Source organism: Drosophila mojavensis, unplaced genomic scaffold, assembly GCF_018153725.1.
Source record: "Drosophila mojavensis isolate 15081-1352.22 unplaced genomic scaffold, ASM1815372v1 contig_136, whole genome shotgun sequence".
NCBI classification, from domain to species: Eukaryota; Metazoa; Arthropoda; class Insecta; order Diptera; family Drosophilidae; genus Drosophila; species Drosophila mojavensis.
Window position 1 is genome coordinate 13,083,766 of NW_025318667.1, and position 27,323 is coordinate 13,111,088.

At 43.3% G+C, this 27,323-nt stretch overlaps 2 protein-coding genes across 2 annotated transcripts; one reads left to right on the forward strand and one right to left on the reverse strand.

The window, feature by feature from the left end:
- Positions 1-1,338: 1,338 nt before the first annotated feature.
- LOC6583716 (pancreatic triacylglycerol lipase) lies at positions 1,339-6,136 on the forward strand. The gene is made up of 3 exons (XM_002009345.4): positions 1,339-2,082; positions 4,212-5,116; positions 5,183-6,136. Exons 1-3 carry the CDS (start codon positions 1,965-1,967, stop codon positions 5,771-5,773), a joined length of 1,614 nt encoding a protein of 537 aa, XP_002009381.1. The 5' UTR covers positions 1,339-1,964; the 3' UTR covers positions 5,774-6,136.
- A 5,129-nt stretch (positions 6,137-11,265) lies between these two features.
- Positions 11,266-15,690, reverse strand: LOC6583717 (protein mab-21-like). Its single transcript, XM_044006960.1, has 4 exons — positions 15,236-15,690; positions 14,649-15,001; positions 12,835-13,391; positions 11,266-12,706 (listed from the first exon to the last, which is right to left on the reverse strand). The coding sequence occupies exons 2-4, from the start codon at positions 14,849-14,851 to the stop codon at positions 12,357-12,359; spliced, it is 1,110 nt and encodes a 369-aa protein (XP_043862895.1). The 5' UTR covers positions 14,852-15,001; positions 15,236-15,690; the 3' UTR covers positions 11,266-12,356.
- Between the last annotated feature and the right edge of the window lie 11,633 nt (positions 15,691-27,323).

The window sequence follows — 27,323 nt, forward strand, 5'->3', positions numbered from 1 at the left end:
GAAAATTGTTCGTACTCTTGCGACTGCTCCTTTTATCTGCAACAGATAATAAATAAATAATCACATTGGTGACTGTCTCTGCTTGCTTTCGCCTTATCTATCAAGCACTATTTCCTCCAACAGCTCTACAGGGTATATCCCAGGTGGTATATTTGCCGTAATCCCAGAATGTAAATCAATAGAAGTGCCAGCTCGATTGCACTAAGTAAATAAAGTGGAAACTAAGCCAATTGTTGTTTCCCTAGACGTTCGATTCTATTTTTAAACCAATGTTAACCGTACGTCCCACTCCTTTTTCCCCCGTTCGTCTCTTCCCGACGACCCCTCAGCTAGCTGTGAGAGTGTGTGTGTGGTATTCCCCTTTCGCTGCGTTCGTTCGTTTGAGAGACAGAGATAGAGAGAGAGAGAGAGAGAGATGAGCATAAACAGCAAAGCTAAGTAAAAACAAAAGCAAAGCCAAGAAGAAGTAGAAGAAGAATGATGAAGCGATCGCTGATAGCGGCGATAACTGAGCCGGTTTATTCTGGGCGATCGGGTCCAGCAGCAGCGCCCATTGACGTCAATGGCGCATTGAGATCCTGGTGGAAAAGTCAAGTGACTGGCAGGCCGGTAAACACCTTTGCCAGCGGACTTCGGACTCTGTTTTCGCTGCCCTGAATGCCGAATCCGAATCCGTAACGGAACCAGATCGCTGATAACAGCTGAGCCACCCTTCGCGCCACGCCGCGCCACGCCGCGCAGCGCCGCTCCACAGATGCCAATTGCATTGAACCCGCCCCGAATCTGGTGGGAGGCGGGCCAGCTGTGAGAGCTTGACACAGTTTCTAATTGAGATTTCTATTGAGTTTTGTTTTTCTTATTTTCGTCGATTGGCAGGCGATAAGCGCGCTGCGTGCTGCGCGCTCCACTGTACAGTCATCAGTCTGTAGGAGGCGACATTATCTGCAATACATACGTATGCCAATTCCAAGTTCTGTCTTTGCTCTGTTGTTTCATCACTTTTCGGTGCTTCTTCCGCTATTCTATTACAGTGAGTTCGCGGCAGAAGCTTTAAGCTTCAGTTCAAAGCCATTGCGAGCTTTTGACTGGGCGGCGCTGCGACTTTGATCTTCGCTTGTCGCGCTTATCGTGTTTAAAGTGCATCTGACAGAGACGCTGGCGGCGACGTCGGCATCGCTGTCGACGTCACTTTGTACTTTGCAGCCTGGGCTTTGCATGCTCGTGTAGTAGGAGGAGCGGGGCAAAGCTTATCTCAGTGCCGTTATACCCCGCTCAGCTGCAGCGGCGAGGCCGAAGCTCAAGTCGCCGTCGCCGCGTACAAATTGCGTGCGGCCCAGCTGTTTGGCTCAGTGCTCTGTCGGCCGTCATACGCAACAGACAACGCGTGCAATTAACGGGACTTACGGGAGAATCATTTCAGCTTCTTCTTCAACTACTTCGCCCACTTCTGTTTCAGTTTCTGTTTCTTAATCCCCTCGGCTGGTGCAAATGAAAGAAACGTGCCAAAAAACTTGAGCAGAATTTTATACCTGGGACCCAAAGTGAATGTCGAGTGTTGAGTGAGCGAGACATCGATATAGATAGACAGTTGCAGAGTGTGTGTGCGAGACAGCGAGAGAGAGAGAGAGAGAGAAAGAGAGAGGGAGAAGTGCGCGATTTATTTACGATAAGATTAATTTAATTAAACAAACAAAGACAATAACTTTAGCTATTGTCTTAGCTTCTTCAGTTAAGCTATCTATAAAAAGCAAAACTAAAGGCATTTATAGAATTAAAAACTTTGACGTGCGGTGTAAATGTGATTTAGTTTAGTTTGTGCCTAAAATGCAGACAGGCTGCACCACAGCAGCAGCAACAGCAACAGGTGAAAAACGACAATAACAACTAGCTTAACAACAACAACAACAACAACAACAACGAGAACAATTGACAACGTGCGCTGAAGAACCATCGAGGCGAGCAAAATGTATGTGGCCAACACAACAGGTGGCCTAATGCTGCAGACGATGCTCTACTTGGCCAACCACACGAGCCGTGCCGCCGTCAACACGCTGATCGATATGCCACCGGCACCCAAAAGCGGTAAGTGTTCCGACCAGATCGGTTGAAAACGGGTCTATCTATCACCGCAGACACCGTCGATTGCCTAATCTAGGTGACCAAATTGCTCAGCTGAAATTCCTTTGGCCAGAGCTTTTCTATTTTTAGTTTGCGGCTCTCCATTGATAATAGAAAAATCGCAGTGTAGCTTATGGTACAGTGAAGCCTATGCTATGCATGAATATTTGCATATTTCTTAGATATTCACAGTTGCTAGCACTCAAGCTTTGCCTAGTATTAGTCTAGCTCAAAGTCTGATGGTTCCAAACTGAATCTTTCAGATACCTTTCCTTGTTAAAATTTGAAATAGTTCCAATATGAAGCTTTATGCCTGATTCTAGTTCAATTTCCATGTTTTCAATATCTATCTATGTATCAAATACTTTTCCTAGCTCAAATTGAATTTTTGTAAGCTGAATCCGTGAACAAGATATCTTTTCTAGTTCTGAGCCAGATACTTTTCCTAACACGAATTGGATGTCTTCATTCCAATTTTATGGACCAAACATTTTTCTGTTCCATGGACTATTATGAATCCATGGATCATGGTTCAAACTTAATAGTTCCAAATATATGCTAGATAGCTTTTGCAGCTTAAATTTTTTAGTTCTAGGAAACCAAATACTTTTTCCAGCTCAAATATCTGGCTAACTATTGCAATCCTCTTCTAGCCACTTCTTGCTTTATCTGTGTATAGATAGATATCTATCATTATTTAAGTTCTTAGATTATTTTAAATGAATAGTGTTCAAATGTCTGTGTCTGGGGTCGATAGCGCAGAGTGTCAGCCGATATGGAATATGTGAATATATACAGATAAAAAGTGCTCAAATTTTACATACTTATATGTATATACCAAGACAGGAAGCTCATCAAGAGAAAGACTTGCTAAATATACCCTATACATATATGTATGTATATTCAAAATGAGTGTACGCTCCGTTAATAGAACAAGTTTGATGACTAAGCGAAAAAAGCATTTAAAATAACGACTTGTACATTACAATTCAGATAAAAACTTAGTTAAGAAGTTTAGGTGTTTTTTTTTTTTTTTTTTTTTTTTTTTATGGCTCAACTTGAGTCAAGTACGTAAAGCTGCTTTCAATTGATTATAGTGATATAGGCAATCACAGGGTATTTGCAGATCGACTACCACAAACTGTCACCCAATGTTTGCACACTCTACGTAAAAAGAGAGGGAAACATTTCAATTCCATTTCCATGAGTTTCTTTTGCATGCGGCTCAGCTATACCCAACTGGCTAGTTGGGTCACTCAGCTCGATTGCCAGACGGAAAGTAGTACAGCAAATAGATTTTTCCAGTCGACATTCAATGGATATGCTAACGAAATCATACAAGACTCAATGTTCGACAGAAATACAAGAATTGGAATAACGAATATCTGAAATAGCAAAACTTGAAGTGTATCGAGTAAAAGTCGGCAGACAATAATCGAGAATGACGGCAAAGATGACAATCATAATTTGGCATTTAGTGAATTAATCAGCAATTCATCAGTTGATCTCTAGATCTTTCGATAGTTGATCATTTGATCATCTGATCGGTCGAGCGAATTCCAAGTGCCACGCAACGTTGAGCAGCTGGAAAAGGAAGTCGATAGGAAATGTTGCGCTTGATGGAACAGTCAATGACATCGCTAATTGGCTAACAGTCAATTAACAGTGGCTAAGAACAAGTGCAGTTTGTCAGCTGGCTAAGGTCTAACAGTGACTTAACATACCCAAACTACATATCGCTTGTCATGTTCAATGTCGTTTCTAATTATTTCAATTATAGATTCCTTAGCTTGTAATGACATTAGGCATATGGCGATTGCTATGTTAAGCCAATGTTAGGATATCATAGCAGAAGACTCGATTTATAAAAGAATTGACTCAAGGAATGTGTAAATGTCTTCGTCTTACAGGTTCGGTTAGATAATAACATCTGCAGCATGTTAACCCGAGAATGTAATGTCAATAACATTTTCTAGCTGCTGTTGCCGTTTCAGCTTTTTGCAGTCATAATGATAATTCGATTTCTTAACAGTCCCATAACATATCCCACTACTGTTGCTAACATTGCACTAATTGAAATTCCCCATTTACAGATATTAACGAGGTAAAGTGCTTTGGCGTCTACGGCTGCTTCCCGATCAACGGACCATGGAACACGGTGACGCGCACGATCAGCGTGCACCCGCAGAAGCCGTCGGAGATCGAGCCGCACTACACGCTCTACACGGACCGTTCCATGGAGCACGCCAAGTACATTGACCTCAACGACCCGGACAGTGTGCATACCATGGGCATAAATCCCAAGGGGAAGCTCTATTTGGTGGTGCACGGCTATTTGGAGTCGGGCGCAATACCCTGGATGCTGGAGATGGGACGGACGCTGCTCAGCCAGTGCGCGGAGGGCGAGTGCGCTGTCATCATTATCGACTGGGGCGGCGGCTCGAGTCCGCCGTATGTGCAGGCCGTGGCCAATATACGACTCGTCGGCTCCATCACTGCCCACGTGATTCACATGCTGTACGAGGAGCTGCGGATGCCCAATCTGGACAATGTGCACATCATTGGCCACTCGCTGGGCTCCCATCTATCCGGCTATGCGGGCTATCATCTGCAGCACGACTTTGGGCTCAAGCTGGGCCGCATCACGGGCCTGGATCCGGCCGCGCCGTTGTTCACGGACACCGATAGGATTGTGCGCTTGGATCGGTCCGATGCGAAATTCGTGGACATTCTGCACACGGACGCCAATCCGCTGATGAAGGGCGGCCTGGGCATCATTCAGCGCATCGGCCACGTCGACTTCTATCCGAACGGCGGCTTCGACAATCCCGGCTGCGACAAGAAGCTGCAGGACGTGATGAAGAACAACCGGAAGAACACCTTCTTCATGACCATGCAGGAGTTCATCGGCTGCAATCACCTGCGCAGCGAGCAGTTCTTCATGGAGAGCATCACGAGCAAGTGCCCCTTTCTGGGCATCACGTGCGACTCGTACGAGGTAAGTGAGAGGGAGCCGCCTCCTGGTTGGCCATGCCGCTCTAATCCGTTTTCTTTGATTCTGCAGAGCTTCAAGGACGCAAAGTGCATTAGCTGCGATGAGCCGGGCCATCTGTGCATGCGCATGGGCTTCCACAGCCAGCAAGACTACGAGGAGCAGAAGTCGCGGGGCTTGATCAAGCCGAAGGATCCGCCGCCCGTCTTCTATATGATGACCAGCGATCGGCCGCCCTTCTGCCGGGCGCACTATCGGATAACGGTGCGTGTCTCCAGTCACGATGAGAGCACATTGCACGGCGGCGAGATCGGCACCCTGTCCATTCGCCTGCACGAGGAGCGCAACAAGAAGAAGACAACGGAGCGCATGAAGTTCTCACAGAAGGCCATGTACTTCGAGCCGGGCTTCGAGTATACGGCCTTGCTGCCTGGGCGGGACCTACAGCAGCCGGGACACGCCAGCGTCTACTGGGAGTACCAGACGAACTTCCTGAATCCGCTCACGTGGCGCATCCTCTCCTCGCCGCGCATCTATCTCGAGTACATTCTGATCGAGTCGATGGAGTCGAGTGATCTCTATCTGAAGCTCTGTCCGCTGCACGAGGGTGCCATACTGTCCGGCACGGAGAATATTCTGCATGCGCACTACTGCAAGGATTAGCGCATCCAATTAGCTTCTAGTTCAATTCATCGATAGCTTTGCTCTGCTGCTCCCAAAAGCGCGCAACACAAACAGTTCTCACTCAGTGAGGCCACTCAACCAATTCGCTTGGATTCTGTCTTGGCTGATAGAAGCTCACCAATTATTGTCACTCAATTAAGACACTCAACCAATTCGCTTGGTTTGTGTCTTGGCTGAGCACAGTTGAAACTATTCTCATTTTGTGTACGCTGTACGCCTTAGCTGAGCACAATTTCGACTGTTCCCGCTGTTTGTGTTCAGCAGAGACACACACCCACACACTGAGCAGCATTTTGTATTTTATTATAGTATTCGCGCTTGTCCCATAATTTATTCAAATTGCAGCAGAAGAGGAAGAGCACAATGTTATTTATCTGTATATATATAATATATATGTATATATATATATATATATATATATATATATAAATAATATATATGTATAGTTGTACATACATATGCATGTCTAATTGTTATTTATGCTTATCTAACTTTTTTTTTCATTTTTTTTTTTAATATACTTAATTAGCGTATTTATGTTAAGAAATTTATTTGAAATAAAAAAAGAGATGAAAAGAATACTTGACTATTTTTCCTGAGGTGGCAGGAGTCCTTATCTATAGTTGTATATTGAGATCTTGACTAAGATTCTTTAAATGTAAGCTGTTGCATATATCCTAGTCAATAATCACACAGTAGATCAATCTAGTCATTCATTTAGTTAATCAATCATTTCATCATACATTTTCTGATTGAATGTCCTTCGATGGTGAACTCTTGAGAGACATTCAATCAGTTTGGCTTTAGTCAGTCAATCAGTCAGTCTGTCTTTAGTTATCAGTCAATCAATCGGTCAATCAGCTACATAAGCAATTTGTGGGCTCAGCTCCTCTCTTCCTATCCAGATCCTATGCAGTTTCCTTAAGTTCGTCATCCAGAACCGCTCTATATGTCTCTCTCTCTCTCTCTCTTTCTCTCTTTCACTCTGCTTTCGTAGCTTCATATGAAATATTAACAGTTCTTCACAATTAAGTTTACTGAAATTCTATGTGAATCAAGGCAATTACATAGTATACAGTATATATGTATATAAATATGTATATAGCACTCATCAATTCCAGCTCGAGTTGAGCTTCATTGCCGTTAGATCATTCCCTAAAATAAAGTTAGTTTATCTCACATTCCCTGGGAAGCGAACTAACTTGATAAAGCGAATCAGCTGTTGGTTTCTAATGAATTACACGCACACCCACACACATATATATATATACGTATACACATATATATCCTTCAGCTGTTGTTGTTGTTAATAATTTAAATGCTTATCTTGTCATCAGCATCTATCTCATGTGTGTGCGTGTGTGTGTGCGTGTGTGTGTGTTTGTATCTGTATCTCTTTACATATAATTGATACTATCTGCATTTTGATTTGACTCGTTCGCCTTGACTGTGCCTCTCCCCCCTCCCCCTCCCCCTCCCCCTACTGCTCGCCTCTTCTGGCTTACCTTTTGCCGTTGTTTGGGACATTCCACAGGTTGCTCCAAAGTTCTGCTTCGGCTCCGCCGGCTCTTTGGCTCTGCTTGCTGCATTCAGCCCTGGCCGCCGCCCTTTGCCTGCCACGCCCTCCATACCATGCCGTCGCTGATGATCATGTTGACAATCTTTCTTGCTGCTGCTTCTTCTTCTTCTGCCTCTTCTGCTTTGGGCATTTCTCGGAATTTCACAACTGTTTCAACATATTTTTTTTTTTTTCGTTGGGAAACCTTTTTTCTCTCTCTCCTTTTCAGGTATGTCGCATGTTTTGGTTTTTTTTTTCTCCTGTTTTTTTTCTGTGGTTTTCTCTAATACGCACGCATATTCATTAATAATGTTAATCGATTTGGAATCAAACAAAAAATATATATGTCACTTGTTGCCCCCCTCTTACCATCCCCCTCTCTCTATCACTCTCTTTCTTTGCCTCTCTCTGTGCTTCTCAATACTTTGGCTGCTCGTCTGTAAATTGTTTGCAGCTGTGCTTCGACCTCAGCTTCGCTTCTATCTTAATTAGTTGCTCACCTCTCCAGCACCCCACACCCCCTTAGCTATCTCTCTCTCTCTCTCTCACTCTTTCGTCCACCCCCTGCTGCATAAATCAGCTGCCAAGCGCCGGCTGAGCGACATCAAATGCAACTCAAATCAAAATGTCATAACTTCCACAACGCCGACACAAGCGACAATACGTCAACATGCCACATAACCACACAGACTCCAGACCCAGACACCTACCCCCGCCCACCGGGGTTGGGCTCTCGCTTTTAATTAGTCGCTGCCCGCCCCCACTTTACTTAACGGCCCCCGCCCAACTCTTTCGCCTGCACGTCGCAAACAAATCACATAATTATGATTGAGCGCAGCCAACGCCAGATCCCAGCCCCAGCCCCAGCCCCAGCCCCATCCTCAATCCTATCCCTAGCGCTACCCCTTGCCCACCCCCACTCCCGTTACCTCGACCAGCTGTGGCGCATTTTGGGGCTTCGTTTATGGCGCGTGCATAAAAATAAATCTGTCCGGCTTGCAGCTGCCGTAATTGAATGCAAATGCCCATCCAAAAATACGCCTCATCTATTGAAGCGATACAGCCCACTCCCTCGCCTCCTCTACCTCTCTCTCTCTCTTTCCCTCTTCCTCTGCTGCGCTCCCGCTCTCGTAGCGTGCAGGCGACAATCTGCTATAAATTATCGTGTGTAGGTGCCACAGCTGCCCCCAACCACCTTCGTCAGCCCCCAGCCCCAGCCCCAGCCCCCAGCCTCTATGCTCCATTGTGTTTGCTGGCGATGCGTGGAAAACTAATTTTCCAATCTCCACTCTCAGTGCTCTTCTCACCCCTCTCATCTCTCTCTACCCCTCTCTCTCTCTCTCTCTCTCCCTCTCTGTGTCGCACTCGCTATTGAAAACTTTTGCCTTTTTCCTGTGTCGTTTATCTTGGGCACATTTTGATATTCATAATTTGTGGCGTGTGGCTCCGGCGTACTCCTTGTGGCATGTTGTTAAATTGCACCACGTGTTTTTGATAATGACGACATAATTATCCCAGTTCCTGCCCCTACAGACCGGTAAAGGCTGAGGCAGAGGCAGTGGCAGAGGCAGAGAGAATTCCACGACTCTCCAGCAACAGCGTGTCTTCAATCAGAGTGCTCTCTGTATGCGATAGTCCATGCATTGCACGCAGTCAATCTTGATTGATTGACCCGCAGAGTCGCAGAGTGCGAAAGATAGTAGGAAATTGTGGATGGGATAGTAAATTAGAAACAGCTTTCAGCTAGAGCTGTAAAACTGAATAGATACTATATAAGGTCTACGAAACTGGAGTAACTGGAGTAACTGGAGTGCTTAAGTCTTTCAGTAGGAAGGAAGGAAACTTTTCTCAGGTGGCTGTTTACTTAACATTCGCTCTTAACTTCAGGCTAACAAAGCCTTTTGCGTAGCGAGGGGCGTGTCAGGGCCAGAGAGCGCGCTGCCAAACAAATGAGATGACAAAATGTAAGGCAGAGAACGAAACAAGGAGCAAAAGGAGTTGAAATGAATAATACAAAGAAACCGCTTGCGGTCATATAGAGCACTAATTTAAATATCATTAGTAAACAATTAAAACAAAAGGAGCTCCCTTGACAATGCGGGCATTATACCAAGTCGCCTGTCAACGCGCGACACGCCCACGGGCGGAGGTTGGAGATTGGTGGTTGGGGGGTGGAGGACCGAGAGTCGAGAGTCGAGGGCCGAAGGCAGCGATTACATAAATGTCACAGAGCGCGGCGAGAGAGCCGAGCATAATGAAAGGCAAGCAAATCAAAGGGCGACATTTCAGTGTTTTGGGTCGTTTTGGCTTTACGCAAAGTTGTGACAGGTCGCAGAGAAAAGGATTGCGCGAAGGACATAAAACAAACAAACAAACAGGGCGTAAAGGAAAACGAAAAGGATTTCTGTGCGCTTTGTTTTTCTGCCTTTGTTGTTGGGCCCAGCTCTTAATTGCATTTCATGTACAATTTGTCAAAACACACACACACAAGCTGGAGACTAAAGCGTAGAGCTAGCTCTCCTCGGGCGCTCTACCCCGATCCCTCCCAGCAGCGCTCTACCCCCGCCCAACGCCTACCAGAAAAGGCTGTGCTAACATTTTTCTAATTTCTACTCTCTAGTTCATAAACGTGCCTTATCTGCAGCCTGCGGCCGTTCACATGGTCCATGCGGCTTTCGGACACGTGGCACCCCCAGCCCAGCCTCCCCCTGCAGGCCACCCCCACTGCCCCTCAGCTCCTCAAGTGCGCAGCCGTCGTGACGCTCTCGACCGCAAATCACCTGATGCTATTTTTCCCATTGCCAACAATAACTGCTGCCACGCCCCGCTCAAGCACAGGGGCGTCCACACCTACACGCCTCACTCCCTCACTCCCACACTCCCTCGCTCTTTGTCTCTCTGTCATAATGGCTTGGCTGGTTAGCTATACAATATGTTTGTAATATGATCCTGCGTGCTTCAGCATAATTTGTTATTTTAGCTATCGCATTATGCTACCTCTGCAGCAACCCCAGCCTACCAACCTCAGCCGCCCCAGCCCCCTTCTACCTTTGATTAAACTACGCACTTGGGTAAGACAGACATACATATATACGCATATATATGTATACACTTATACGTAAATGGATTTCTCGCAGCGGAACATCTTTTGTCAGCCAAAGCAAAAATACAAAAAAAAAAAAAAAAAAAAAATATCGATTACATTCGCTGAAAACTTTTTGTCTGTATGCAGAGGTTGAAGACAAAGCAGGAGCAGGAGGTGGTGGAGGTGCAGGCAGAAGAAGGACAGCGCTCATTGGAGGCCCCAGGAATAACATAACCATAAATAAGGGTAATAAAATTGATGCTCAGTTGTCGCTGCAGCTGTCCTGCACTAAGAGCAACAAATAAATTGTTGCTGTTGTTGCTTTTGTTTTTGGCGATCGAGCAATACTCATAACACTAACTCACAGTCAGCATGGCAAACAGCTACCAACTTTTAATGAGCTCTCTTCTGTCTTTCCCTCACTTCCAGTCTCTCTCCCTCTTTCTCTTTCTCTGTCTCTCTCTCTCTCTCTCTCTCTCTCTCTCTCTCTCTCTCTCTCTCTCTCTCAGTCCTGAAGGATGTAAATGCAGCTTAAAGTTTTGTGACGCAGCTTTTTCATGGTATTTGCTTGTTCTCAACTTTAGCTTAAAAAGCTGTAATTGTCTCTGTATTAGTGTGCCTCAGTCTTGCACTTTGCGGCGAACTACATTTTCAACTAATCTCAGTATAGCCAATTCGCCTTGATGGTAGCTTTAATAGTATTAGTGCGCCGCACACGCATGCGACCAAACCAATAGTATTTGCTTTATTTACATACATTTGCGCACACATGCAAACGTACTTACATATTTGTATGCATGTTTAAAATGTTTAGATAAAAAGTGTATATAAAATTTGCCTTGGGCTATTTTAATATTTATTTCATTCAACTGTTTCTTAAGCAATCTAAGTATAATAATTAACTTTATATAATATACATATATTAAAAAAAGAAGAATTTAATATAATTTAGTAAAATGTTCACTTACAGTTTCTACATATGTATATGTGTAGGATAACTCAAAGAGGAAGACAAATATCTATGTATATAGTATGTGTATTGTCCAAAAACTTTTTGTCTGTTTCTTAAGTCCAACAAATATCTTGACATCTAAATCCGGAGTAAATACATGGCTATACTTTGTATATGTATATGTACATATGTGTAATTGAAGTATTCGTTTGTCGTAGTTGTAGTTGCTGCTTTTTGTTCACATACAGCTGTTTTGTATGTATTGGTATTTCGAGTACTTAAGAGAGTGAGCACTCAATTTCGATAATGAGAACGGATTCGCCTCACACTTGAGCTCACTTGCAAAGCGAAGCCGACAAATGCTCTTTTTTTATGTTTCGTTGTTGTATCTCCTTTTCACTCTTGCCGCTGCTGCTGCTGCTGTTGCTGTTGTTGTTGTTGTTGTTGGTGTAACTGTTTGTGTTACGTTTTGCCTTGCTTTGTTATTTCGCTGCAGTTGTTGTTGCTGCCATTGTGTTTGGCCATTGGGCGAAGCATGCGAATAGCGGCGAGTTATTAAAAACAATATTCGCCGGCTAAGCGCAGTCAGGCATGCAACGGGAATGGCAGCAGCAGCAGCAGCGGCAGTGGCAGAGGCAGCGAATTTGGATTGAGGAGTGGGCAATGTGCGGCTTATCTCGCATCTTTGCATTAACACTTCGGGTTTCGCTGCCTGCTATTGTTGTTGTTTTTGCAGCTATGCGCACATTTTCACACACACATATACACACACAAGGGGGCACACGCATGGCACAAAATGGCTGCCAATGATGGCATTTCGCTTATCAGATCAGCGCAATCGCTGCGCTGTGACAATGAAAATTTAGCACCTTGAATTATACACACACATAGACATTTACAATCACACACATACACACAATTACACGTTCTCTCTCTCTCTCTCTCTCACTCTCTCTTACTTTTGCGCTTACAACTTCTCAAAGGCATTCGCATTGGTGAGCATCTCACGAGTCAAACGCCAGACCTGCTTGGCGGCCTGCTCCAAAGCGCTGGGGGATTTGCCCTTGAACATATCGAGGCTGGGCAGAAAGTAGTGCGGACAGCGACGGTACTGCAGGCAGGAGATTAGCTGCAGGAATATCCCATTCAAACGGTCCGCAATGCAGCCCTCGTCCCACTCAAAGTCACGCGGATGCTTCTCGCACTCGTAGAGCAGTAGATTCTTCAGATGATATGCGCTGATCGGATTGCCGGGTAGCTCCAAGTGCCGGTCACGCAGCGTCTTCAGTATGCTCAAGCAGCGACGACGGCAGCCACCTTTGAAGATTCACATCATCATCATCATCATCATCATCATCATCATCATCATCATCTTCGTCATCTCAGTTGCCAATAGATTGTTAAATCTCTCCCGCATCTCCCTCCCCCTGCCCCCGCTCACTCACCTTGCAGCAGGCGATTCTCGGCCTCGAAGAAGCTGAGCACCCAGGCATCGCCCTCCATGCTGGCCGCATTGTTGTTGTTCTTGTTCTGCATGACGATGCTCTCCTTGGAGAGCAGATCGAACCCCTCCGTCTTCACTTCGGCCACGATGTTGGGATGCGGCCAGGGTATGTGCGGCATGGGCCAATGGGCCGCCGATCTTGGCCAGATGCCGGAACACTTGAAAGCCGGCGTTATTTGCACCACGAACCGTTCCCGGATGCGCAGCTTCACCTCTGTCGTATCGCCCATCATCTTGACCATGTCCCGGTAGATGCTCTTATCGCACGCCTGCGCCACCAGCGTCTGGAAGCGTGCGCGTATCTTCCGCGACGACAGATAGCCGGACGCTGTGATGAACTCCACCCACAGCGACATGGAGCGTTTGCGTCCGTCGCTCAGCTTCAGCACCGCACAGCCGGGCAGAGTGCCGTCGTCCACGAAGTTGAAGACGCCCATCTGATTGAGGTAGAGCACGATCTCGAACTCATTCGGTGAGATCACCTCGACGCCCTCGAATCTGCAATGGAACCAACACACACACACGCACAGGCACACACATATAAATACAGAAACGTATTGTAATCCTCGACTCAGCTTCGGTATCGGCTGCGTCTAATCAATGGCTGCCAATTGGAGCTGCGTAATTCGGTCGCCTGATACCTGTCAGCGCTCTCCTGCCTCACCTGCTATAATCGCACAACAACAACAACGGCAACAACAACAACAACGGCAACACTGAGTTGGTTCTTGAATGGCATGAAACATGCGATGTCATTGCTGTCAAGTCATGCTCCTCGGCTTCTCCTACTGCTCAATATCGATTGCATCTACCCGACGAGCGCCGCAGTAAGTGTGAAGGATTAATGATATCTCTACATATATGCTATAAAGCTATAAATTATAATATTTAATAATTATAATTTATTATTCCCGGTGACAATATATATCTTTGATACTATATATGGCATTGCGATTCGCCGATATTTTCAGAATCGACGTCTACTTCTAGATATAAATATATATGTATATTTGTGCATACATACATACTACATAAGATCATATCGCAACTAAAATCTGATCAGATATTAATTTATATATGTCATATCTTATCTCAACTAAACTCTGACTAAATTTTTTGATTGAGATTAAGTTCAAAAATTGATCAAATTTTAGAAATGTTTTCTAGACCTATTGTATTACCTACATAGAGTATAGAGGTAGAGGAGCATAATAGCTAGTCAGATAAAATCGTCCATTCATATCTGTTTCAAAGTGTTACAAGTGAAAATGTAAAATATGCCAAATAGTTCATCTCTATCCTGGCCATCGAATCCTTTCTGAGGACGTGAGAGATCCACAGAACGTGTCATCGGTGGAAAAATCAATAAAACATCTAGAGAATTCTAAGGTTAAGGCATAACCTGTATTATCTGAATTCTTGATACTACGACTGTTAAGTATATTTCTCAATTCGAATGAATGTACGAATAAATATGAAATATTGTTCTAAAACTTTAATAGAAAAACTTTTTTGTGAGGTACTATGAGTATTGCCATTCATTCGGTTTTCACTTATTCTCCTGTTTCCCACTTTCTCTATAAATACTTTAGACTATATAACCTCAATATATCCCCTGAATAACATCAATTTTAGAAAGAACTTATTATCTGTCAATCTCAAAGGCTTCATAAAAATCAATAAAAAGTTCCTTCGTTTGTCTAGACAATCCGAGTAGAGATTTTCTACTCTCAGAAACTGGAAATGCCCACTCACCTGCCATTGCACTCGACCAGGCTGGAAATGAAGCGGGGCTCCTGTAGCTCCACCTCCTTGAGTATGTCCTGGACAATCTTGCAGATCTCACGAATGGCCGTCGCCGTCTTGAAGATGCGCGCTTGGACGCGCTCGGCGCAGAAGCGATTCAGCTGGTAAATCATGCGCGTCTGGGCGGCCATCATATCCGGCGGCACCAGCATCTCGAGCTACAATGATATTTATGTTAGATGGGCCAATCGGATGCCCAAGGACAGGATGTCCCCAGAAGGTTGGCTGCCCGCGCTGGCGGCTAACAACAAACGGCGGCGTTGACGTTGATGTTGACGTTGGAGCTGCGGCTGGAGACGGAGCTGGAGTTGGAGTTGGAGCTGACCTCGAGCGTATGCCAATTATGCGAGCTGCAAACGAAATCGGAAGCGGCTGCTGGCCGGGCTGGGGGTAGAGGCGGCGGAGAAAGAGGAAAAGCCGGTGCTGGAGCTGGAGCTGGAGCTGGAGCAGGAGTAGACAAAGGAACAATTCAATTGTGAGTTACGTTGACAGGCGAAGTGGCAACAATGGGTAGCAGCGCAGCGCGAACTCTTGACTTTGGCTTTGCTTTTGTATTTATATTAAATGTCGCGTATCTTCTATATATCTGTATATCTGTATGTGTGTGTGTGTGTGTGTGTGCCGTGCCGTGCTGGATTAGCTGTTGCGATTGCGTTAATGCGGATGCGTTATGGCCGAGCCGAGTTGTCGTGCGTCTGTCGAATGCCTCTGCCACAGCCTCGACAGCCTCGATGCGATGCTGCGATGCCAGCTAACAAAACACTCGATGCCGATTCAGGCGAAAAGATACGCGGCCGAGTCCGAGTCCGAGTCCGAGTACGAATCGGAGTCTGGAGTCGTTGCTGGCGTTGTAAATCTCGCGAATATTTACAGCTTTGCCAGATAAAGCACACACACGCACACATAAAAGTGCACTCTGTGTGTGTGTGTGTGTGTGAGTGTCTCATGAATGGGCTATGAGCACACCCACAAAGGCAGCTGCAGCCAGAGCTACGAATACCAATGCAATAGCAAACGCAGATACATATGCAGCCATAGATACAGATACAGATACAGATACAGATGCAGATGCAGATATAGATGCAGCTGCAACTGTCAGCGTGTCACGTGACACATGGACCGCGTGATTGTCGCCTCGCTGGTCTCGTGCCAATTCAGCAAGAACAACAACAACAATGTATCTGTATCTGTATCTGCATCAGTATCTGCAAGATACCTACACACATCTAACTGCACCGAGCGCTGACTAATCAAAGGCAAAGCGCCTGCAGCCATGCCAAAGTATCTGAGAGCGTCCACACCTCCCTCTCTCGCTCCCGCTACTTATCTCTCACTGTCTCGCTCTCGCTCTCTCTCTCTCTGCGCGTGGCGCTGCCATTGGCTGGCGCAAGCTCCGCCCACAGAGCGCGGCGATACACACGAGCGAGCGCTCAACATGCCGTCGGCCTGTCGCTGCGTCCGTCTGTCATGCAGCGGCGCGCTCTTTGAAGTGCCTCTCCCTCTCTCTCTCTCTCTCTCTGTCTCTCGCCCACTCTCTGCCTGTCTCTCCCTCTCTCTCTCTCGCGCTCGCTCGCTCTCTGGCTTGAGTGTGTGTGTGTGTGTGTGTAAATTTAATTTGTTAAATACATTTTGTGCCAGACGCCGTCGTACACGAATTGTTTGCAATAATTTATCTGAAATGTGCACTCATTTAGCAACGGGCCGCGAGCAACCCTCGTCCAGTCGATATCTTTATATCTCACGGATACACGAACACCACAAAGTTTTACATTTCACAGATACATACATTCCCACACATACACACACACATACACACATATATACATGCGGATACATTCATAAATATGTCGCCGGGATTAATGTGCCAGTTGGCAATTTCTGACAGCGTTATTCCAGCCAAAAGCAAACGGCGCGACTTCTGACTCTCTCTCTCTCTCTCCTCTCCCTCTCCCTCACCCTCTCTTCCTTTCCTTCCCATCACTCTATCTGCCTAGCTAAATACCCTGCATATACTTAATATATAGCCAATGTGCTCAGAACTCCGCTCGATATATCTTCTGATTGGGAGCTCGCGTGGACAAGTGTTCCGCATTGTCATCGTTGGAGCAGTCGAGATTTTGGCTCAGATCAAAGCATTCGTCAACATTAGTTTTGTTGTTGCTTTCAATTAGATGAAAATCTTTTGCATTTGGCACTAATTCAAATGGATGTCAACATAAGCAGCTAACAAACAGCGCATAAAACAAGAAAACATCGAACACAAAGATCAAAAATATAAAACTCTGATTAGAAGAGGTTAAAAAAAAAAAAAAAAAATAACTAAAACTAAAAACAAACAGAAATAAAAATACAAATATTTAAGAGAGAGAAATATTCAGGGAATGACGCGCATCAAATACCCTGTCAAAAATAGCCAAGCTGTAAGCAGTTGTCTCTCTTGACACTTCTTCAAGATTCGAGCGGTAAATTGTATCTATGGGACACATGTTACATAGGTATTCGAGAGACATTTCACATGAGGTATTCGCAAGAATTATCTCAATGGCTGAGGTCAATAATATCTATAAATTCATATAGATATAATTATCCCTAATTTATATAAAGTGTTAATAGTAATTAAATAAATAATTTGAGGAATAGTTCAATCATTGTTTCTCCCATATTTCTCTATCAATCCCTCTTTCTCACTTTCTCACTCTTTCGCTGTCGTTTTTATCTCTATTCCGTCATTTCTTTCTCTATATCTCCCTTTTTTTTCTCTCTCCTAATTCGTCACTTTGTCTCTGACTTTCTTCACCCCTCTATCTCTCTGTTTATTCATCTTTCTCGCTTTCTTTTCTCTTCCCCATATTTCATATTCTCTCTCTTTTGCTATTTCTGTTTCTGTTTTCTGTATTGTCCGTGTCTCTGCACTTTTCTCTCTTTTTCTCTACCTAAGTCTCCTTTTCCCGTTCTCCTTTTCCTTTTCCCGTTCTCTATCTCTCTCTTTGGTTTTCAATCTCCATATCTCTCTTTCTTCTTGTTACTCTATCCTTTTCATTGGATCTATCTCTCTCTCTCTCTTTCTCTCTTCTTTTTATATAAATTATATAAAATATATATGTAAATATATATTATATGTATTATTTCTAATATGCCTAGGGCATATTTCTAGTTTTCTAGTTCTATTATCTGCTATTGAGCTATTTTCTCGCTCTCTCTCTCTCTCTCTTTATCTCACTTTCTCTTCCTCTCTTGCATACATATATAGCATATTTTAGTCAGTCACTTACAACTCTTTCGAAATTATCATAATTTTGTTACCATTTTACGACGATTACAACTGCTCATCGATGATCGTCATCGGTGATTTTACGACCCACTCAGTCTCATATTTATCTGGCTGTGAAATCTATCAAATATATCGAAATCAAACGGACGTAGCCAATATTCATAAATAAATTAACGATGAAAATACTTGAAACTTATCTGGGGTCAATTTGTAAATGTTTTGTTGAATTCAGGAAGCGCTGCGATCGAGCTCGCATATCATTGACCATAATCACTCCGCACAATCGATGCAGAGACCTAGAGACCTATATGTAGATACATATAAATCTACATGCATACATATATACGTATATTGCATGTGGATCCATTCCGCTCTATGCTCTTAATGCCCCGCTGATATACGATTCTCTATTCGATTTCGATTTAGTCGCGTCGAGTGGATCAGTGAAGGATCGTGGCCAGGTGGGAGCGAAGTTTACAACAGCATTTGGTTAAGTTTTAGCGCGGGATTTTCACACATATACACACACACACACACACAGATAAGAGTAGGCATATCTGCATAAATTTGAAACAAAGGGCGACAGGCGAGCGACAGTGAGACCTCGCGACTGACGGACACAAAGAGCAGCAAATGGTAAAAAGTGGAAACGAGCATGTACTATAAATTCGACTCTGAGTGTGTGTGTGTGTGTGTGTGTGTGTATGTTTTTACCGTATTTATATATCTCTTAGATCTTGAAGAAATTTGAATATAATTTATGTGCAATCGTCGCGTTTTTCGGTTGGTTTATTTGCTTGCTCTGCCCCTGGACCGTAGCCCCTGGCTTTGCCCCTACCGCTGTCTCTACCTCTGCTGCCTCTGCTTCTGTCCCTGGCTCGGTCCGGTCCGGTTCGGTTCGGTCGGTTCGGTCCCAAATGAAGAACGATCCATCCATCTAAACGTTTGTCACTTGCTGCGTTGTCGCCGCAACGTTTGTCTTTTCGCTGGATCCGCCAGCTCTGCTCCTTCGTCTCTCTCCATCTCTCTCTCGCTCCCGTGTGCTTCTTTTGTCTTCTACTTCATCTGCTTCTCGCTGTTGTTGGTGTTTTTGTTTTGTTTGTTTTTTTTTCAAACAAATGGTTAAAAAAAAGCGCCTGTGACACCGTCGTCGCCCGTTGACCATCAACGCAGTCGTTTATCTTGTAGATATATCGCTCTGTCCAGCTGAGCGACCAGCTCGACGAGCTGCTCCAAGTTTCTATGGAAAAGAACAATAACTAAATTTCACATGCATCCAGCTAAAGTAATTCCGCTCTATGGATACTAAAATACCACTGAAGTGGACACACGGCCAGCTCTACCAGGTATATAGTATATACCTTTAATTGTCTTCAGGTGATTTGCGAAATTTACAAAGTTTTTGATATTTTTGAGTGTTTAAAGTTCACTTATGGCGTGCGCTCATAAAGATAAATCAAATGAAAGCATTGAAATACCCTGTAGTAGTACCAAGTTGGGAAATGCAGAGCTGTGAGTCGAAATCATTCAAAGCTCGAAAAAAATAAAATAAAATTGTTGGCAAAGAATTCGACATTAGATATTCTCATCAATACGAAAATATATCTTATTGGATTCCAGTAGCTATGTGGAATTCGATGATATTTCCTGAAATTTTACTTAAATTCGCAAATTGACTTAAATTCCATAATTTGAATAGAATTGCTCTATTGTATGTACAGATAAGGAGAGTACGAACTATTTGTAACCGCAGCATTTCACTGGCATTAACACTACCGTTAACATAACCATTAACATAGAGCTAACATAAGCAGCGCCATTTGCAAAAAAAAAAAAAAGTTTTTCATTTCACTTTCTCAGCAGTTCCTCAAGCTCAAGCTGAACATGTGCTGAATTCATAAGGACTAGCGCATGTTCAGGGCAAAACCCATTGCCACGCCTCTTTTAGCTTTCGCCTCGACTGCTGCTGCTGCTGCTGCTTCTGCCTCTTGCTGTTGGCTATGCAAAAAGCATTCTTTAAGCGGATTTGCATTAACGCTCGAGTAGCCAATAAACCCGTTTGCACGCACACACACACTGACACACGCACACACACAGTCAGTGCACATCAATGAAATAATAACAAAGGTAAGCCCCTGCGCTTTTTGCTTAAGTACAGGTGACATTTGACTACTTTATTGAATTATGACAGCGAACAAATCAGCGACACGTATCCATCCATCCACGATCGATCCAGCGTCGATCCTCAAGCGAACGACTGGCACCCAAAGCGTCGCTCAATCAGATATACCTACGTATACATATATACATGTGTATATATGTATGTGTGTGTGTGTTTGTAACATATATAGTTTTTGTATCTGTAGAGACGGATGCAGCAGCAGACTGTAAGCCTCATTACGCATGCGCCGCGTTGTGCCGCTGCTCGAGGAATGATGATGACGACGATGATGATGATCGACTGATCAAATGTTGTTGACTGGATCCACTCGGGACATTGGCTAGTCGGGCGTACATGTGTTTCGCGTTCCACTGCCTAGCATACTAATTACACATATCGCATTTGCCGCCCAGCGTACCTTTTCCGATCTCTTAACTTACGATCTTGACGACAAGTGCACGCTAATCACGCAGAAGGCACTCAGCCAAAGGGCCTGTCACTTTGTTTAAGGTTAATTTAGGTAAGGCGAAAAAAAGCAACGCAAACGAGAAATAATATCATAATTTATTGTTACAGCTATACCCTCTCTCTCTCACTCTCTCTCTCTCTCTCACCATGTCATTCTGTGGGTCGCTCTCGTCGATTCTCATTTCAGACACGTACACGAAAATCGATCTCAATTTCGTAGTTCAGATATCACGCGCACAGAGCTCGTCGTTGTTTCTGCTGCTGCTGCTGCTGCTGCTGCTGTCCCGGGCTGGCCACGTTCCACGTATGTAGTCGCCAAACCCTATTCCCAGGCCTCAGTCCCTATATGTATCTATATATATGTACGGCCAATATATGCGACTGGCTAAGGCGGCGGCCCTTTTCAAGCTGCGATGATCACGTTGACATTTCGATTGACAAAAGGCAGGGGCGCGGGTGTACGCAAGACCCGCTACTGTACAGAGTAAGAGAGAGAGAGAGAGAGAGGGAGAGGGAGGGAAAGAAACAGAGATAGGCAGCGAGAGACAGAGAGAGAGAGAGAGAGAGAGAGTGCTGGGGAGATAGGAGCCTACGATCACTGGGGGCTGTTGACATGTCGCTGCTTGTGATTGATTTAGGGCTCGTTGGCTGCTTTTTGTTTTCCGCTGAAGCGCAGCCGTTTGAACCCATTGTTTTTAACCAAAAATGGGCGTGCGATTGTCAAGGCAAAAGACAACAACAACAACTATAACAACAACAGCAACAACGCACAAACAAACGACTACAAACATTGGGCATTGCACTTGGGCAAGTTTGAAATTAGGTTTTGGATTTGGAACTTGTCCACATTAAATTGATAAAGCTGGATTACTGGCCCACTGAATGCAATTCATATTTCATCACTAATGAGCCAATATACAATATAATTGAAAGAGGCACTCAACAAAGGCTTGCGGCCTCCTGGCGAAAACAATGGAAAACAGTTTGAATGCCAGAGCTGACATAACTAGAGAAGAGATCATGGCAGATACTCTATGATATAGTAAGTAAATGTTGTTGTTATTGAGAACAACTCTAACAATACTTAGAGAAGATATAACCAGGGAGTTCGCATTTTTATCTAATCGAATGCAGAGTTTGAGCAGAAGTGAAGACTTTGTGGCATTAGAAGGACTCTATGATCACAGCAGATCAGGATGAAAAGCTTAAAAATGAAAGGATAAATGCATAGATGGCACAGCGAAAGAGAGAGAGAGACACGGAAAGAGAAAAATAAAAAGAGAGAGCGAAAAAAAATTAGAGAGCGAGTGATAAAGGGAGACAGAGATAGATAGATGGAAGGGTTAGTTAACAAGATGAGTGCATGGATAGTGAATAATATATAGATATATAGATATATGGATATATAGATATATAGATATATAGATATATATATATATATATATATATATATATATATATATATATATATATATATATATATATATATATATATATATATATATATATATATATATATATATATATATAGACATACAGATATACACATATATGGATATGTAGATAGATAAATATATAGACAGAAAAATGCTTTATGAGAGTTTAAAGCATTTGCCCTAAGATAATAATATTTTTAATCTTTTTTTCTTTTCGTTATGGTTTACATGTGTCAAGAATTGGATTATTCTCTAGGAATCTGTGCTTAACTCAGCTAACATGGGCCGTAAATATGAACGCGTGTCGGGTATACTTCAGCTGGTTATGCCCATTCGTTCAGCTTGAAGTGCACTGATTTGCTACCTTCAATGGGTCACTCGGTGCGACTCGCTTCGACTCGGCTCGACGCGCACTGCCTCGTAATTACGTTACGTTCTCTACCTCGATCGCGCAACAGTTGCCAACTTCGGTGAAGTCTGTGGGCCTCTTCATTCGCTCCGCTCGCTGCGCTCGGTGCTCGGCGCTCGGCGCTCTGCCTCGCGGCGCTTGTGGCTGAAGCGTATTAAATGAATATTTGCTTTTTTGTCAAAAGGCTATAATCAAGCACCCTGGCGATGACAGGCTAAGGGGCTCTAATTACAGCTTGTTAGCCTGATCCGAGGGCCACACAGATCGTGGCTCACTTCGACTGGCTCACGCAAGCGCTGCGATCCACCCAAACGCCCTGCCCCCGTCGCTCCCTTGCCCGCCCCATTTGCCCCCCATTTGCCGTTTATGCTAAGTGGCAAGCGCCGACGCAACGCAAGTGGCAGCAACTGCAGCAGCAGCAATTGCAGCAGGAGCAGCAGCAACAGCTCATCTTTTGGCGGGCTTAATGCTAGCCTGGCCCTGCCCCACGCGTCCAGCCCAGCGACTTGTCAGCCACTGCAGCTTGATTGAAGCCCGCAAATTAAAATTGCCAATGGCTGGTGGATTCGTATACCCTGTAGAAATGGGCGCAAAGGCGGGTAGCTGCGCTTTGAATTGATCTGATCATGCCTCTCTACAACTGGATACCCCTTCATTTTTCCCGATGAGTGTCTCGCATAGGGCATCAACTAGTCGAGTATGTCCTCTTACTACACCTTCCGATTGCCTTGATTGCTTGCAGGGCATCAGTGCGTCGAGCAGACTCGCTCAGAGATCACTTTTACTTGATTCTTGTTTTTGCTTTTGATGTGGCTCGAATGCAATTCTCACGATTTGGCACAGACGCATCATTTGTTCGCTGCACACAGAGCCACCTCCACCTCCATCTCCTCATCCTCATCCACATCCTGATCCCCATCATCTTCAGCGTCATCATGATCATGGTGTAAGCTGCTCATTTGGGCGTTGCAACACACAAGATTCGCATCCAGGCTGCTCGGATCGCAACTACCAAATCGCGTCTCAAGCTGCGAGCTTCCAAGTCCGGTTTGCAGCTGATCAAATTAACCATTTAAATAAAACATTTGTTTTGATTCTCGCTTTAAAGAAATGCAAAGCTCGGCGCTATGGGCGAGCGGGGGCCGCAATGGGTGGCAAGGGGGGAGACAGGTAGATGGGGCATCTGTGCCTCGTTGATGCCGGTTGACAGGCGTACACACAAATCCTTCTCATTTTGGTAGCTGCTCAGCTAACTGAGCCCCAGCTCCAGCCTCAGTCTCAGCTCCAGTCTCAGTCCCAGCCCCAGCTGCAGCGCCATTATGATCATATTGGGGTCTTTGGGAACTTTAATGCCAGATTATCTCAGCATTTACTCGTACTTAGCCCAATGTAGCTGAATCATTAACATGCTCTCTGAACCTCTCGCTCGCTCTTTGTTGATCTACCCCTCTTTTTCTCTCTCTCTCTCGCTAACCTGGCTTATATGCTATAAAAATCGGCAAAAATGAGTTATGAATAGTGGAATACCATACCTTCGACTCTACTCTTTAGATTTTTTAGCGTTACTATTTGGTTTCTCTTCACAATTTATTCATATATAATCCATCCATGCTCTCCATTTGGAAAATTCATTTATACTATCTATATATCACCCTTACCTATCCAAACTATTTACCCATACCCATTTATATAAAATATATCTATCAACCCATACCTTTACCATCTATATATAGCTTTAGCTATAGGGTAGCTACAATATTAATGACATTTGACTATTCTACTATATCATGTAGATTTATATTAATGAATCAAATATACCAAATTTTTTAGAGATTCCCTAAGGAAACAGATTGGCATAACTGTACCGTAAATTTCACCACATATTCATATGATGAAATATGCATATATATAGAATATATCAATCATTCACAGGAAATATCTATAGCACTTGCTGAATAGATCAACAGATTCTATAGACTTTATGATATACGCATATAAAATATTCCTAATTTCAACATGCTTATATCAAAATTGTATTCTCTCTAAAAAATTTCTAATATTTCCGAATTAGACACACGCACACATGCCATAAAAATACCCTATAAAAATATGCGTATTGCGTATCGGGACTTAACAAATTGTGTGTTCAAAATGCGATTATGGGATGTTCATAAAAATTTGCGGCAGGCCATTAAATTAATACAAATTGCATCGAATTCATTAAAACAGGCCAAAAAACAAGGCCAACAACAAGAAAAAGGCTAAGAACAAGAAGGCGAAGATGATTCCGACTTGGCTAACAAATTGGCCCCCACTGACATTTGGCTGATGAAGATGATGCCAATGGACAGGCGACAGCTCAAATGGAAAGGAGTCAACAGGAGAGAAGAGGAGGAGGCTGAGGAGGAGGAGAGGTGCCAATGGGGACTGCCGGAATTATCATTTATTAATTGTTCTTTAATTTGTGTGGGAAGCAATTCTCTCTCCCTCTGCCCGTCTATACATATAGAAGCGCACAGCTGAAGGAGAAGAAGAAGATGAAAAATAAAATAATACAAAATTAGCGACCGCAAACAACAACAAATAATAAATTTCGGCGTTTTTTTTTTGTTTGTGTTTTTGTTTTTTGTTTTTTGTGTCATATTAAAATGCAAATGGAATCCAATAAACAACAACTCATTAAAAGCGCAACCAACCGGCTGATGACCCGATCCAAAAGAAGAGCTCCGACCAAATCAAGAATATCATCCACAGACCAAACACCGAAGACCACAGACCAAAGCGAACATAATTGGCCATAAAAGATCGAACGCCCACCAAAATTAGTCAGGTGGCACAGACAGGTGATTATCCAGTTTCTAGATCAGTTTGGAATGACAATAGCAGTCGATAGGCAGAAGTCAAGTGAAGTATTCCACACAGAATACTGTGAATATACGATATGTGAGATGTTCTATGGGGAATATGATAATAGACTTAGATGATATATGATATAGGAGTATACGTGATTGAACTATTTCTTAGAGAAACAGTTTCGGATATAAATATTAAAGATATGATTTATATATGTATGTAATATAGAGGTATATGAATTATACATATATCGTCAGAAGAGGTTAGTTGTATCCAAGTTGACTTAGCTCTTATATAGGAATTGCATAAGAGACGAACAAAAACTCTTATATTTATCCATAATATTTAGCTTATATTTATATAAATATTTTTAGGCATTTTAATAGGCCTCTTAAAATCTGAGAGACAAGCCCAATATATTTAGAGTGTTCTGAATGTGGAAATTATACCTGTTCTTAAATATTCTGTCTATATTACAATTTTTTGTTATATAACTGTATAATTCACTGGCTATTCTTCTTCTTAATTTATGTACATACATATAAATATTTGATGCATATTTGAAGTATATATCGAGAGATATATCTTTAATTTGGGCTTCTTATGGCAATAAAATATGCTCGTTATATTAGTTAAATACGTGTTTGACTTATTAAAGCATTGGACTCGATGAACTCGATAAACCTGTAATATGGAATCAATTGAAAAAATGACATTTGAATGCGATATAAATAAGAAATGGGGACATTTCGTGCTGTTGGATGATCTGAAAATCGAGGCTCGTACGAGCATAAATCAAGCGGAATGCAATGAAAATAAATAATATGTTAGAGTATGTACGAGAGCATGTAAAGGCAGAAGGAACACCAATCGAATGCAATGGCAATGATCCATGAATGAGGGACGCACGTGGAGAGTGAACGACTAGCAGATGCCCTGTCAATGTGATATGATATAGGGAAAATGCATTTCAGTTGTTATTTGTGATAACTTGGTTATGGTATAGCTGATCGTATTAAAATTGAAGAGATCAATGAGACATAGAGGGTAACAATGTAATAGATAAACAGATATTTGGTATAGGATGTATGTATACCTGGTATAGTTTTATAGATCAAACTGGAGACTGACAGATTGATTTCCATTGAATTTATTATTTTCCTATAAGTCGAGTATTGTATAGCCGATCGAGTTGAGATTAATCGACTTCTCCTAGCAAAGCAATATAGTTTCTAGCTAATAGTGACTGGAGCATACAATTCTATTCACCTTTTAAAGGGTATCACAGGCATGAAACGAATCAATGATTGAATAAACAGTGAAATAATTTAATTTATGAACGACATTCAATTTAATTTGACTGTTATGTCTGTTGCTTGAGAGCGAAGCTCACACGTGATCCAAATGCTGGATGGGCTGAGCTCGGGACTGGCCCAGCGCTGAGTCAGGCTCAAAGTGGGCCGCCTTCACGAATGCCTATAAATACACAAATATCTATAAACATATATACATATACATATATACATTTATATAAATATACTTGTATGCATGTATGTATATATTTAGAAATATGTCTTATGGTCATGTTGGCGATCATTTTGCGACAATTGATGCAAAGTTTATTGAATTCCGTTGAGTTGTCTGCGAAAATTTTCTTAATGCGCCATTAAAAATGCGCAACGTGTTTGCCCGGCGAGCCCGATTGACTGACAGCTGTACACATATACATATACATACACACATACATACATACACATTGATACCTAGAGGAATTGAAGACCTGGCAACATCGACTGAAATATATATTGAATTGAAATTTATATCGATGGCCGAAATTGGCGCACGTCGTCGAACGCAGCACTTCAAAGTAGCGCCCAGGCCCACACGGAGGCGCCTAATTAATATGCAAATGTTAATGTTAACCCAGTCATGTTATTGGCCATAAGAGTGACTTAACAGATCTACATTACGACTGTTAAATTGCGCCATAAATAGAGTTATTTGAGCATTCGCTTATGCTTTTAGA

Excerpts from the sequence above, each read along its gene's own strand:
- LOC6583717 (XM_044006960.1), bottom strand. The coding sequence starts at position 14,851 with ATGCTGGTGCCGCCGGATATGATGGCCGCCCAGACGCGCATGATTTAC. Across the intron at positions 13,392-14,648 it reads CTGGTCGAGTGCAATGGCAG|ATTCGAGGGCGTCGAGGTGA; the intron begins GTGAGTGGGCAT and ends GTTCCATTGCAG. Across the intron at positions 12,707-12,834 it reads CGAGAATCGCCTGCTGCAAG|GTGGCTGCCGTCGTCGCTGC; the intron begins GTGAGTGAGCGG and ends GAATCTTCAAAG.
- LOC6583716 (XM_002009345.4), top strand. The coding sequence starts at position 1,965 with ATGTATGTGGCCAACACAACAGGTGGCCTAATGCTGCAGACGATGCTC. Across the intron at positions 2,083-4,211 it reads GCCACCGGCACCCAAAAGCG|ATATTAACGAGGTAAAGTGC; the intron begins GTAAGTGTTCCG and ends CCCCATTTACAG. Across the intron at positions 5,117-5,182 it reads TCACGTGCGACTCGTACGAG|AGCTTCAAGGACGCAAAGTG; the intron begins GTAAGTGAGAGG and ends TTGATTCTGCAG.